Source organism: Nipponia nippon, unplaced genomic scaffold, assembly GCF_047370975.1.
Source record: "Nipponia nippon isolate SJK-2023a ecotype South Korea unplaced genomic scaffold, ASM4737097v1 scaffold_4, whole genome shotgun sequence".
NCBI classification, from domain to species: domain Eukaryota; kingdom Metazoa; phylum Chordata; class Aves; order Pelecaniformes; family Threskiornithidae; genus Nipponia; species Nipponia nippon.
This window is the reverse complement of record NW_028262358.1, coordinates 48916454-48930173: the sequence shown is the minus strand read 5'-3', so window position 1 is coordinate 48930173 and position 13720 is coordinate 48916454. Positions and strand designations below refer to the sequence as shown.

Here is a 13720-nt window from a genome sequence, read left to right as displayed (position 1 = left end):
AGAGACCAGAAAAGTATGTTGAAATGAAATCTGTTGAAGATTACTTCATTGACAAACCACAAGAGGTTCAGGAAACCCCTTGCTTGAGCTTAAAGCAGGTGTAGACTGGGAGAGCATTTGGGTGAAGTATCACATATGCTTACCATATTTTTACTCTTCCCTAGGCAGTTGTTTACAGCCCCTGGGTACTGAACAAGAAAATACTAAGACTTAGATAGTAATAAGACTTGTTCTATGTCTTCCTCAGCGTGTTTTTCCAATGCACAGTCTAAAGTCTGCACGAGATACCCTTGGCAGATTCATTCTGATTTTAGCAATGCCAACAGAAACATGAAACCAACACAGTTACTCTGAAGAGAATTACATTAAGCAACTCTTCAGAGAAGAAATATCTGTGAAAAACGTCTTGCATTCAGTGGTGGTGACTGGAAACTTTGCAACGTGCAGTAGTTGCTCTTTAATACATAAGGATGAAACCCGAAGGACTGGGATAAATGCTACAGACATTGTAAGGTACTGGTAGCATTCCCTAGATGGAGGATAACTACGGATGCATTCAGTCTTCTCTGCTCTGTCCCTTTCTCACTGTTTCCCTTTTCCCTCTTTTGTAGGCTTAGGGTTACATGATTGTGTGATGGGAATAACCTGCCTTTTTCACATGATCCATTTGAAAGCCACACTTTTTTGCTACTGTTGGTGTTCTTTTTTCCACAAAACCACAAAAAGCAGAACCAAGGAAAAAGCCCACCCATAGCTACTTCCATCAGTGGAGGACTGCAGTGTGCAGCAAGGAATGCAGCATGCAGTTGACATAGGCATTTGTTTGAAAAATTAGCATTTCCCACTTGGGGCCACCTCAGAGCTCTGGCACAGAGAGAATACATTGTTAGGAGTGCCACGGTTTGACTCTATCTCTGGTTAATTTAACGTATTAAAGAGATTTAGGACAGTAATAGCCTAACTTTGCAACGAGTGAAGGACTTCCAATTCCCAGCAGCTGATTTTACACCATGGAGAAGGTTCAGTGCTTCCTGCAGTTTTTATTCCCTGATCTTCCTGCCATGCGACCTGCTGGTGTAGCACACAGCTCCCTCTTGGGCCATGTGCTGTGGCTACGGGCAGCAGCATGCGGCCTGGTCCTCTCCTCAACTGGGGACAACTCTGGGAGCCGGGAGGGGCGACCCTGACCCCACTGTGGCAGTCCATGGGAGAGGATAGGCACCAGTACTTATGGTGGAGTTTTTTAACTTTTTAACTGTTTTTTTTAACTTCACTTTAACTTCAATTTAGTAATCAAAGCTATCTGTAAAGAATAATCAGCACAATGAAACCTACTGCCTGCAAATATTCCTACATGCCATCCAGTCCCACGAGGGTCCAAGAAGATAAATAATGCTTTCAGATCAAATTGCCAGTTTAAACACATTATAGAGTGCAAGGATTTATATAAAAGCAGCCTCATGTTAATAAGCGAGAACTTGATTATCTAAGATTGTTTTATGCCTGTAATAAAAGTGTCTGCGAGTAGTAACAGTAGAATGTTTTATTTGTAATTGGTTTTGATTGCTGAATCATTATGGACAATGTGAGCCTTGAAAGCAGAAAAAGGGAGACCTATGAAATTTGAAAGTTGATTATTTGGGTATTCAAAATGAGCAGAAAGAGTTTCCAGAATTTTAGTTTTGGATAATAAAATTTTAGTGTCCTAGATTTTTTGAAATGCATTCCTAAGGTTTACAAGAAAGATCTGTCTGTCTTGTAAAGTGTCTACAGTCACTCTGACAAAGGTGAAACTTGTTTTTTAAAACTCGTCATCTTATAAAATTGAAAAACAAAGTTTTCTATGTGCCAAAGCAGAATGTATCTCCTCTGAGAACATGGGATTAAGGAAATAATAACCATTTATTTGGCTTTTACTCTGAATCTACTAGCACATGCTTTTGCTCTATATTTTCTTGGCCAAGTTTCTCAATTATAAGGACTCTGGAACCTTTATACGGCTCAGCAGTGTGGGGAGTTCCTGAAATCTCTTTACATTCATTACCTACCTGAGTAGATCCAAGCCTTAGGGCAAGTAAGAATTAGTCCCTTACCTAAGTTCCTGGCAAGGCAGTGAACTAACACCTTCATCGTACAATTTCCTTTCCGAGATACTTACTCCTTGTTTGCCTGGATATTCCAGTTAGTTTCTTTTAAGAATTTAAAATTATACTCGTCCATAATCTGAAATTTGTTGTACTTAATCAGAACAATACTACCAAAGCAGTGCTATGCAGACTATTTGTACAGCAGAGTGTATAGGCTCAGAAAAGAACAGACAGTGCCTATAACAAGGGATGCCAAAGGAAGGAAGACTTTCCATTCCTTAAAAATTTGTTCTAAAGCATTAATATGGGCACCAGACTTAAAAATAGAATCAGGTAAATTGGATTACTAAATTCCTTCTCTGCCTTGTCTGAGTATCTCCCTTCAACTCTAATATTTTTTTCCATTAATAATCCAAAGCTTCAAAATAAAGTTTCAAAGCAAAATTTTAGAATACATCGTCAATCTTTACTTCTATTTGTTAAGATATCAAAATCAAATGGTAAAAGCAAGATGGTAGCCACAATAAAATGATTTTTGAAGATCAGCATCTTTCATCTTGCCAATGTTAAAAACACTTTGGAACTAAATATAAACACTTTCCAGAATTGCAGACTTCTGAAACAATGACTGAAAATAAGTGTTTAATCCATAATATGGTTCATTTATTTGAGCATGCTTCATTAATTTTCCAAAGATTTTTCAAAACAGGATGTCTAAGCCTACTTTTCTTTTAACTCCAGACTATTATTCCTTTCCCAGAAAAAGCTAAAATCCACAAAGTTAAAGCAGTCCTTTTATCTACTGACTTCTGTTCAGTATTTAGGCCAACCATTTAAGTATTCCTTCTTTCATTACCAACAAGTCTGTTTTCATCGTCCTTCGTGCTGATTCTCAATCAGTTAAAACAGTGAGAACCTTCAGAAGCTTTCCACCCCTACCCCTGAAATGTTAAGATCTATTTTTCTCTTACTCTTTTAGATTTTATTTCCTTGGATGTTTGTGTTATAAATATCTTCCTTTCTCCCGGACTTCCCAGTATTTCAATAAACCTCAGGTTTAAAACCTTGACCCTTAGCAATTCCCCGTTATTAAAAAGGAGACAATATGGGGGCTAGAACTGTCATGGCTAAAACTAAGCAACTTTGCTTATTTTAGTGAGTATCTTTTCATTTAAGGATCAGTATCCAGAAACCCCCACTGACTTCACTGGAGCCCCATTTTGGACGGATAGCAGCTTGTGGGAAGCCACAAAACAAGCAGAGCAGAACAAAACCAAGAGCTGGAGACAGGGAGGAAACAGCAGAAAGGAACAGAGGGGTGGAGTGGGGAAAAGTTTATATTTGCTGCAGCATCTTATTTTTCTGAATGTAGATTAAACTTAGAAATCCCAAGACCCTAATTTTCCTGATGTCAAGCAAATTGCTTGAGAGCAATTGAAACCTGCTGAGAAAATGTGGTTTTGCACTATCATCTCTGAAGCATATCAGACTACAAGAGCTACCATTTAGGTCAAGAGGTAAAACCTATGGGAGGGCATTCCCTCCGCAGGCCATGCAGGTGTCCCCCCAGGAGGAGACGGGCCACAGCAGCGTGCTGAGGGACTGGCTCCCCATTCACGCCCAGCCCTGCAGGAGGTCGGGTTGTCCTCTGGTCCCCGCGTGGAGCAAGGGCTCTCGGCTCCTGCTCTCCCCAGCGGTCGCAGCAAGAGGCAGCTTGCTCCATACTGTCCTTGTCTGCAGGAGCCAGGCTCTCTCAGAAAACAGCTGAGCCACTGTGTCTGACCTCTGCGTGAGTGTCCTGGTTTCAGCTGGGATAGAGTTAATTTTCTTCTTAGTAGCTGGTATAGTGCTGCGTTTTGGATTTAGGATGAGAATAATGTTGATAACGCACTGATGTTTTGGTTCTTGCTGAGCAGAGTTTACACTGGTCAAGGACTTTTCAGCTTCTCGTGCTCTGCCCGGTGCATAAGAAGCTGGGAGGGAGCATGGCTAGGACAGCTGACCCAGACTGGCCAAAGGGCTATTCCATACCATATGACATCATGCTCAGTATATAAGCTGGGGGAAGAAGAAGGAAGGGGGGGACATCTGGAGTGATGGCGTTTGTATTCCCAAGTAACTGTTACGCGTGATGGAGCCCTGCTTTCCTGAGGGTGGCTGAACACCTGCCTGCCCATGGGAATGAATTCCTTGCTTTGCTTTGCTTGTGCACGCGGCTTTTGCTTTACCTATTTAACTGTCTTTATTTCAACCCATGAGTTTTCTCACTTTTACTCTTCTGATTCTCTCCCCAGTCCCACCGGGGGGGGGGAGTGAGCGAGCGGCTGTGTGGTGCTTAGCTGCTGGCTGGGGTTAAACCACGACAGTGAGGCAGGGGCTCCAACTGAGTTGCTGCAGCCAGGCAGAAAACATTCATTCACCTAAAATGTGACAGTCTGACAGTGCTCAGTATAAAACAGAGGACGGGAATAGCCGACACGCTGCCCCACCTGAAGCAAGGGACAGAGCTACCAGAGCAAGAAAAGGTCAAGCAGAAGCTCAAAGGCACAAAACAGAGCATGCATCTTCCGTACGTGTGTGTGCACACCCATGTGTGCCTATTAGAAACTGCAGGAGCAGCTCAGGCAGATGGTGATGGCAGTGGGCTGTCAAGTGTTTCATGCTCTGCTGCCTGTCTGGCCGCTAATGCTGTGACTGCTACGCAGAGGACCACAAGCACTACGCAGCAGACCTTCCGTAGCACCACCTCCAGCACTTGAGAAGTGAGTGTGGGTACTGCAAGAAGGAAAGAGAGGAATCTCTCTTGCACCTCTTGCTCTTTCCACATCTCAGAGCAAGCCATTTAGTAATTTAGCTTTTTGCTTCTAACTTTACATCTCCAATCTGAAATAATCTTACAAGCATAAACAGTTGCAAGAGAGAACAGCAAATTGCTTTTCACAACTCTCAATATTTAACCAGTCTATGCCATTCCCTAAAAGACAAGTCATTTATTAGCTGCCAAAACTCCCATGGATGGCAATGACAGTCAATCACATATTTAAATATGACCCATCAGCTCTCTTCTTGTGATACAGTTTACAGAATTGAAGGATTAAATTCCTGCTCCTAAGGTCAATTCCTGCTCCTAAGGCCACAGAAACCCCAACAGAGATACAAAGGAAAGGTTTGTCCCTTTCCTTTAGAAGCAAATTCTTCCCTTGTTCATCCAAAATGCAGAATATGAGAGATTTTTTTCTGTGGAGAAAAAAGAAACCTCCAAATTTTTTCACAGAACTAGATATGATTTTTAAATGAAAAATAATACAGTGCTATTATCTTCATAACATTCACTTGATATGACCGTTCTTATTTTTCCACGTAAAAACCGAAGACCAAATTTGCAATGAAAATCATGCACCAGGCATTGTCCATGACCTCGCCAAATGCAATGAATTTCTTAATAAAACCCCCAAACAAAGGTACAAATGGCATAAGATACATGATCCAACTCATCCTTCTAGTTTACCACAATTTAAATAGGATTATTAACAAAGGGTGAAAACACATTAGTAAGAAAGGAGATAATAAATTTAGGGTAACGAAGAAGAAAGCCCACTGTGAAAATGTTCCCAGCAAACAGAATGAGACAGCACTGAAATGTATTTGAGAATGGGAGAGACAAATTCTACTCCCTTTTTCTTCCCACCTCAGATTTGCAGCTAAATTATAGAGAATTAAAGATACGTGTTTCTTAGTTCCCTATATTATCATACGCAGCAGTTATCTTAAACCCTTCATAAATGCTGGTGGTTTACACTCCCTCTTCACTGAAAAAATAAAATACAAGCTAATATCATGTTTTAGATTCCAATGGTTTGCCTGTGCTCTTTGCAAATTTCTCTAGTAGCACTCAAGGTTCACTACGCTCTGGGAAGGAATGGAAAATGCCGCGTAAGGAAGAGGATAACTATCAGGGAAGATGAATGGAGAGAAATAACCACCGCTGGACAAGGCAGAGTGCACATAACAAATGCCCCGATTGAATGCGTGCGCATACCTAATCTGTTGGAGGGGTTCCTTTTGAAGAGGGCTCGCAGCAGGCTCTGGGCTTCTATGCTCAAGAACTGCGGCATTCCCAGCTTGGCTCTGAAAGAACACAACACTTGAAAAGATAATAGATTTTTCAAAGATTTTCTCCATTCCACTGTGGTTTAAAAAGTGGAATTGTAATAGTCAGGACGGGCAGACACATGAATTTGGTGACCAAAGGCTACCTAAGCATAATGCAATACAGACTGAGGACCTGATCTTGTTCTGTTGAAGTTAAAGAATGTTTTACCACTGGCTTCACTAGAGGTAGAGTAGATCCAATGAATTTCATAACACCTTTGCAACCTAAATAGGTCATTTTCCTACAGAAATTTTTTCACTTTTTTAGCTTGCTGGAATAAATTTGGGAATCAAGAGGAACTTAAGCAAGCAAACAAAACTTCATGAAAGTCACTACACTGAACCATATATCGATTAAAGGGAATCAAACTTTTCCCTTGGTAATTCACTTTTACAGAGAAAATAATGCAGTATTGAGCAAAGAGAAGCTTTAAATACTTATGCCTGCACTTAACATTAAATGAACAGGAAATTTGCAAAGGAAAATATTTGAAACTTGGCAACAACAAAACATAGGCTGTCCTGCAGAAATTTGACTCTTCCTACATTTGTGTGGATAATGACATTCTTTATTACAGAAAGTAAGATACACTTCTTTTGTAAGGCCCTCTCTGCAATTCACTTCCTACTATTTATTCTGAAGGCAATTTTAGAGCTACATGCAGGCATCAGCTGTGCATGCTTTAACAAATTCATGTCTTACACAGCTTTGAAAAATGCATTATGCACATTATTATTCTCTAACCTTCATATACTTAGGACCTATAGGCTGCCTGTAGGGTACAGTTAACTCAGAGTTAGAGGAACAAAAGCAGTTTCAGTACTCACTTGAGAATGAGTGCCATTGTCTCCTTTCTGTCTTTTCCCTGGAAGGGTAACGATCCTGTCAGCATCTCAAACTGTGGAGTAACAACAAAATGGTAAATCAAATGAGCGTTGAGACGGTCTGCATAGCTGATAGACACCATACCCACCTCCTATTTCCAACACAACTGAAAATTTGAGGAAAAGAAATGGTCCAACAGGCTGTACTTCAGAAAAAAAATGACACAGCAGCTCTGGATTATGCAGAACATGAAGGACCAACTTGACTGTTTCATTCAAGGATCTTGTTACAAACTGTTTACACTGATACTTGGGGTCAAGTTTTGGAATGTTTGGGAAGAAGTACCATATATACAGTTTATTATGCAGCACCTGTTTTATGGCCAATGCTAAAGATGAGATATTTGGCTGGAGAGACCCTTAGTCTGAACGGGTATGGCTGTTCTTAGGTGTTTGGCATGGACTGTGGTGCAAAAAAAATGGGTTCAACATGCCACCCCTGATCTCTTTAGCTTGAGTCAAACCACCTTTTTGATTGTATATCTGCACCACTTAGAGACGTCACTGCTATCCTTTGCAGGAGAAACATGCACGAACCCCACATTCTCAAGGCATTTGAGCGTGCTTTTTTCTCTCCCATTTTGGTTCCCCTGGCTGTATTCAGTGATGAATTTTGCAACTGTCTCATTTAACTGAACCCAAATCTCAAAGCAAAACTCAGCAATCATCATCAATTATTTGCCTAACTCACACATGAAAACATCAATCAGTTGTGCTTCCTTTGAAACAGATTCGTGCTTTCAGTAAATTTGATAGGAGTTTCACATTTGTAAAAAAACCCCCCAAAACAACAAAATCAAATGGCCAAAGAAGCTCGCCTAATATAGATTCAATACCAGGTCCTTCATGCAGCTCTTGCCACAGTGTTTCATTGGGGTATGAGTGGCAGCTGGTTCCTCTGACTGAGGGATGATGAAGGTTACGCATCACCAAACACAAAGACACCAAGAACATAATTCAGCCTGGGCACAAAGGAGGGCAGTGTCCATTGAGGGTAAGGAGAATTGTTACTCGCTTATGTCTGTGACTCAGGCTTTGGATCTGTTCTACTATAATAAGTACCTACTAATTAATATTCATTGCTATAATTAAATACCTGTTAAGGCAGGACAGACTATGCAACCCTTATGTATTTTTTGCACCTTATCACACAAGTAGCTTCACTGCTCTTAGAAAGCATATTTGTGCAAAAAAGGATCCTTTCATTACCAAAACCTGTGTCAGACTGCCCCACAGCCTGACTCTTCCCTTTTCCCAGGTTAAATATAGCCATACCGTAAGAAAAATATAAGAAAACATAAGAAAACTGTAACCGTGAAACTGTTATGCTAGTATTGGAAGGAAGGCAGAGGAGAGGTTTAGAAGCCAAATAACTAATTGACTATAATTAACTGAAGGTTTAATCTGCCTTAGTTAAAAATTACCTCAAGGCAACAAAACACATAGCAGAAACAAGGGCAAAACACTTTTAAAAAGTGTGTATGGCTGACAAATATAAACAAGATTTGGAAAACACAAATGTGTTAACTCCTGCTTGGTCTAGGAGAGTCCAGAGAAGAGCTGCCTGCTAGAGCTGGAGAAAAGCAGCTCGTCTTCTAAAAAGAAACACGATGGGGGAGAATTTTTAAAACTGACTAAATGACACTGGAGCTCAGGCACCATTTTTAAAGTAATTCTGACCCATTAGAGCCTTAGTCCTGATAAAAGTGCTCAGACATACCAGGAATGAAGGGCAGAGAACATTGCTTCCCAGGGCAGCAGCAGAAGTGGCAGATACTGTACCAAACCCTCATGATTTCTGAAGGGTTTATGTTCAGGGTAAGTACCTAATGTTCACTTACACTTGCTCACGTTACTTTGTTGTTATAATAAATCTAATTTAACAGCACTAACAATGACTGCTACAGCTCATTTATTTTGGCAGAAATGGGCTTGACACTGCTGATGCAGATGACACAGATATAAGCAACTGCCAGGTCAATGACTACGTGGGAAGATGATTGTAGCTCCCACCCACCATGATATCACGGAAAGATCTGCAAATGCACCGTGGGTGCAAGAGGCCGAGAAACCTGAAGTCAAGAAATTCAGATGCAGTGTCCAAGAGGGAAGGAAGGAAGGAAAAAAGACATTTAAGTCACAGGAGAGAGCAGGGGAAATGACTGTCCTGGAGGCTGCAGGGAATATTTACTGCACTGCACTAATGGCTAGCACTTTGTTACCACATGTCTCCAATTACGCAGGTCTAATGTTGAGATTAATTCAGATTCAGAAGAAATGCACTTAACATCAATATTTAAAGCGAAAGGCAGCTACAACGAGTTAAATGTACCAGAGCTTTTTACTTCAATAAACTCAGCTGAGCAGCAGCTGGAAGAAAGCACTGGTTTCTCAATTGCAGTCCTGATTACATCTGTTGAAGGTTAAAAATGAAATAACAAGACTGAAAAAAAAATGAAATAGTTCATCTCATCAGTTAAAGCTACCGCTTTACTGCACAACAACCTGTTTTCCTGCTTATTTTTTAAAAAAATCAAGCATTTTGCTAAACCTAAACATGCAAACAGAATTGGGCGCTTGCTGCTAACATCCTTCCACATAAATACAGAGTTATATGGGTCACAGCAGGTTGACAAGGAGCTGAGGCTAGGTGTGAAGAAACTCTGTAGTATTTCTGGCTATTAAAGCAGACCCTATAGTTTTCCCAGGAGACTCAGTTTTCACTCTCCCCTCTTTCCCATCTGTATCCATCATCTGTTTGCTCCTTGCCTTCCAATGATTTGCTTCTTGGGTATTCTGGAGGGCCACTTTCTGTTAGCCAGTACTTCAGAAGGCTTTGCTTCTCTCCAACCTTGACTTCCTTTCTGTACCAATATTCCACAAGAAAGGCAAATATTCCCTGTTCCAGTTCAGCAGCCTATTAAGAGAACCACAGAATTAAAGCTCAATGGGAAGGGGCCTCTGGAGTCACCTAATCCAGCCCCTGCTTAGGTCTCGACGTACTCTGCAGTGCTTCCTTTCTCTACTTTTCAGGGCAATCACCAGTTTCAGTAGGCAAAACACCAGCACTGGAGACCCTCAAAGCTACGTGTGTGGGAAGACCTTTGGAAAGAGGGACACATTTCCTGAGGGAATGGATACAAGAAGTGACCGTGGTAGGTCACTGAGGAAGATAACAAATGAGAAAAAATCCACAGCCTGGGGTAAATGCCAGATGAATCTTCCTAGCAGATGGAAGGAGAGCAGATTGTGCAAATTACTTCAGCCCAAGTTTGCTAAAGTATTGCAAGCCTAGGATAAAATTCAGGGTTACAAAGCAACTTGATACCACTCAGTTTGGGAGAGCAGAGAGAGACACTTTTGTCAGGACAGACGGGTTCCCCTCCAAACACTTCCAGTCATTTTCCAGGTAGCGGGGAGCCAGTCAGCCACTCGGTTTTGTCATTTGTAAAATGCATTAAGTATTTTTTGTTATTAGCGAAGTGTGAGGCATAATGAGTTAGTGTTTGCAAAGGGCTAGAATACCTTCACATAGCAGCTAGCATAAACATTCAGAACACTGTTCGTGAAGACCATCCCTTGCATTGGGAATAAAACAAGAGTTATGATGGGATTTTCTAACACAAGATCGTATTGCTTTGATATCTCGTACTGATTTTTCCAATGCTGCTGTACAGTTACTACAAAATTACTACAGTGCTGACTACTTTGTCTGGATACCAAAAGGATATATTCTTTTCTTGTGAAGACTTCACTACTTACACATTCACTACATTGCTGACAAACATAAACACATTTCTTTTTATTTGGGACTTTCTACTGAGTCATCACACCCCTTCTTTCTCCAATTATATTCCCCTCTCTGCTCACATGACTCTCAAAGGTGTACAGTGTTTTTTCCTGAACTGAAACAGGTACAACTTCCATGAGGTCTGTGGCCTTGTAAATCGCCTGGTACAATGAACTACAAAACCACTGCTTTGAGAGGCCTTCCAAGAGACTTGTGCATGTTATATTGTGCAGACCAGTTTACCTGGGCTTCAGAGATGGCAATGTGGGCATCAAGGCTCTTGCAGCACAGCTGAAAAGGTATTAGTCATATACATGACTTTTTAACTATTTAAGTCAATCACTTGTTAATGCAGATCTCTTCACGCAAAGCTTTTGTAGAATAAGTCCTATCCAAAATCTCCAATGCAACGAGTAAGATGCAGGAAGGCGGAAAATGAAATCTGTCTGGTCATGATAAACCACATAAATTCACCAGCACAAACTTTTAACTGGGTCCTAGCCGTTGTCATCAAATACTAAGTGAGAGGCAGGTACTGTCCTCTGGAATGCTTGGAAAGGGTGAATTTCAAGATTTGTATAACTATACCTGTTGACACATACTAAGCTACCATAAACCAATTCAAACAAACTGAGCAGCAAACAAACAGAGCAGATAACAGTTTTGGTTTTGTGGCCCGTGTCAAAGACTTAGCTGATGGTAAATGAAGTTCGACTGTTGTTAATAGTAAAACTCCCACGGAGTAATAATTAATAATATAATTAATAACATAATTAATAATTAAGCAGTAAGACAAGACCAGAATTTAGTCTTTTTTAGATAAGTTTGTTTTGATATTAATGATCACAACATGCCACATTTAATGTTGCCTTCAAAGATCATTCAGTTTGATTCTAGCCTGTGCCCTGGTCAACACAGGTTGGTAAGGAGCTGCTGGCACAACCTGACTCTTCGTACAGTAGCATTAATCCCTCTTCACAGAACAAAAAAGACAAGAGAGCATTTGGTTGCTCTTCTGGCTAGGTTGCGGGCCACTGTATCACTATCTGCCTCATATGTTCCTTCTATTGATCAAAATTTTAGGTATAAAAATTACACTATCACATTCACTTCCTTTCAGTCTGTGGGTATGCCACCAACTGGTATATTTTCTTTGTATATTTTGCATAATACTGCAAATAACTTAGAGGAAAATGCTCATAAATCATTTGGATACCATTTCATTCTCTTCAGTTTTTCAGACTGGCAGAAAAACAGCTTCCCTAAGAGAACATACAAATGACAGACCAAGGAAAACAAGGAGAGATCAGCAGAGCAAAAGACAGCACCAGAAAATCCTCCTGCACTTTTAGTGTATGGAAATACCCTTTTTCTGCCCCAACCAGTTAGTTGTTGAAAAGGAAAAAAGATTGAATTGATTAAAGCTATTTTTCTCTAAGATGTCTGGTAGCACTCAAAGGCTTAAAGCATTAGCTTACAGTTAAAATGATTTTACTCTCTTTAACTCAGGTCCTTTTATATGGATTCTTATCTTTTCTAATTCTAATACATTGAATCCCTTGGGGAGGGAATGAAAAGAGAGATGGAGGAAAAAAAAAATTAAGGCCTAGGAAAAAGCAGGTAGGAAGGAGCCAAGTTTATTAGCAGTTGAAAGAAAAACAATCTATGCACCAAATACACCATCATGTTTAACTGGAGACAGACAGTGAGAAGGTACAGCTATCCTCCAAAATGAAACATATAACAAAAAAATTTAAAGGGTTAGGATATATTTATTACATAAGACATAACTTATTGATTTTCCTGTATAAACATACATGGTTCAGAAGTGCTGAGCATCCACAATGGATTTATGGCTATAGAAGATAAGGATGCTCCATTCCTTTTAAATTCAGGTAATAAATTACATTATTTCCTTAGACTAACTGCTCTCAACCAGCTAAATCAGTGATGTAGGCCCTCCCCACACCAAATTTTCACTACTTTTCACATTGCTTCCTATCCTTACTTCCTTTGGTGACACCAGTTGTCTGCTTAGGGTAAACATTTAAACATACTCTATGGATTGTGGGTTGTAATGTAATATATAGCTACCTAAAAGCTTCCATACCACAGGAAATGGAGCTGTATTAGAAGAGCAGGTTGCTACGTTAATTTATGCTTCTTCCCTGGTTCTGCAGGGGAGCCGTGATAACCATGGTGAGGTGCCATGTGAGCCACAGCTGCAGCGCTGCACCGTGCTGCGTTGCCTGTTAGTGGCTATGCGCTGAGCACTTGGGTAGATGTGCAGCCTGCACGCTTCAGGAGAGAACAGCATCACCTTCGTTATCTGAACATATCCCTGCGAGAGCAATAAATGTTCAAGGGACAGCACTGTGCTTAATAAAACGATGCTAGGAATAACTGCTTCAAAAAACCTACAGGGTTCATATAGCTTTTAAAAAATGACAGTGTCACAAAACAACTTCTCATTGATCTTCATTCATCCTCCTCAGCAGCAATGGCACCACAGACTGAAGAGGCTGCATGGGTTCAGGAGGGAGCAGGTTAGCGCCCAAAGACCTAATTTTAGATGGCTGGCCTGTGGAGGGTTCAATACTTCTCTGAAAAACTTTCCTGACGCTCCATCCCAGTGTCAAATAGTGTAGCACTCAGAAGGATGTTACTGGGTCCTGCTCCTAAGCCAAGCAGCTGCACTGTAGTTATTAGATATCCCTCGCAGAGCTCTTCTTGGAAAATGTTTTCCAGGGCCTCACTTCTTAAGCAGTGAGGAGCTTTCTTCTACTTTCCAGGCTAACTATATTTC

At 40.7% G+C, this 13720-nt stretch overlaps 1 protein-coding gene across 4 annotated transcripts in view; it reads right to left on the bottom strand.

Annotated features, from left to right (window-relative positions):
* Positions 1-13720, bottom strand: part of RPS6KA2 (ribosomal protein S6 kinase A2) — a 313952-nt gene that overhangs the window by 50049 nt on the left and 250183 nt on the right. For all 4 annotated transcript variants that reach the window (XR_015708357.1, XM_087775453.1, XM_087775452.1 and 1 more), the window contains 2 exons: positions 7068-7138; positions 6127-6215 (listed from right to left, as the gene is read on the bottom strand). Coding sequence is in view for 3 of the 4 variants with exons in the window: in XM_087775453.1 (XP_087631579.1) it covers positions 6127-6215; positions 7068-7138 (160 nt within the window). In the remaining variant the exon portion in view is untranslated. The remainder of the gene's footprint in view (positions 1-6126; positions 6216-7067; positions 7139-13720) is intronic.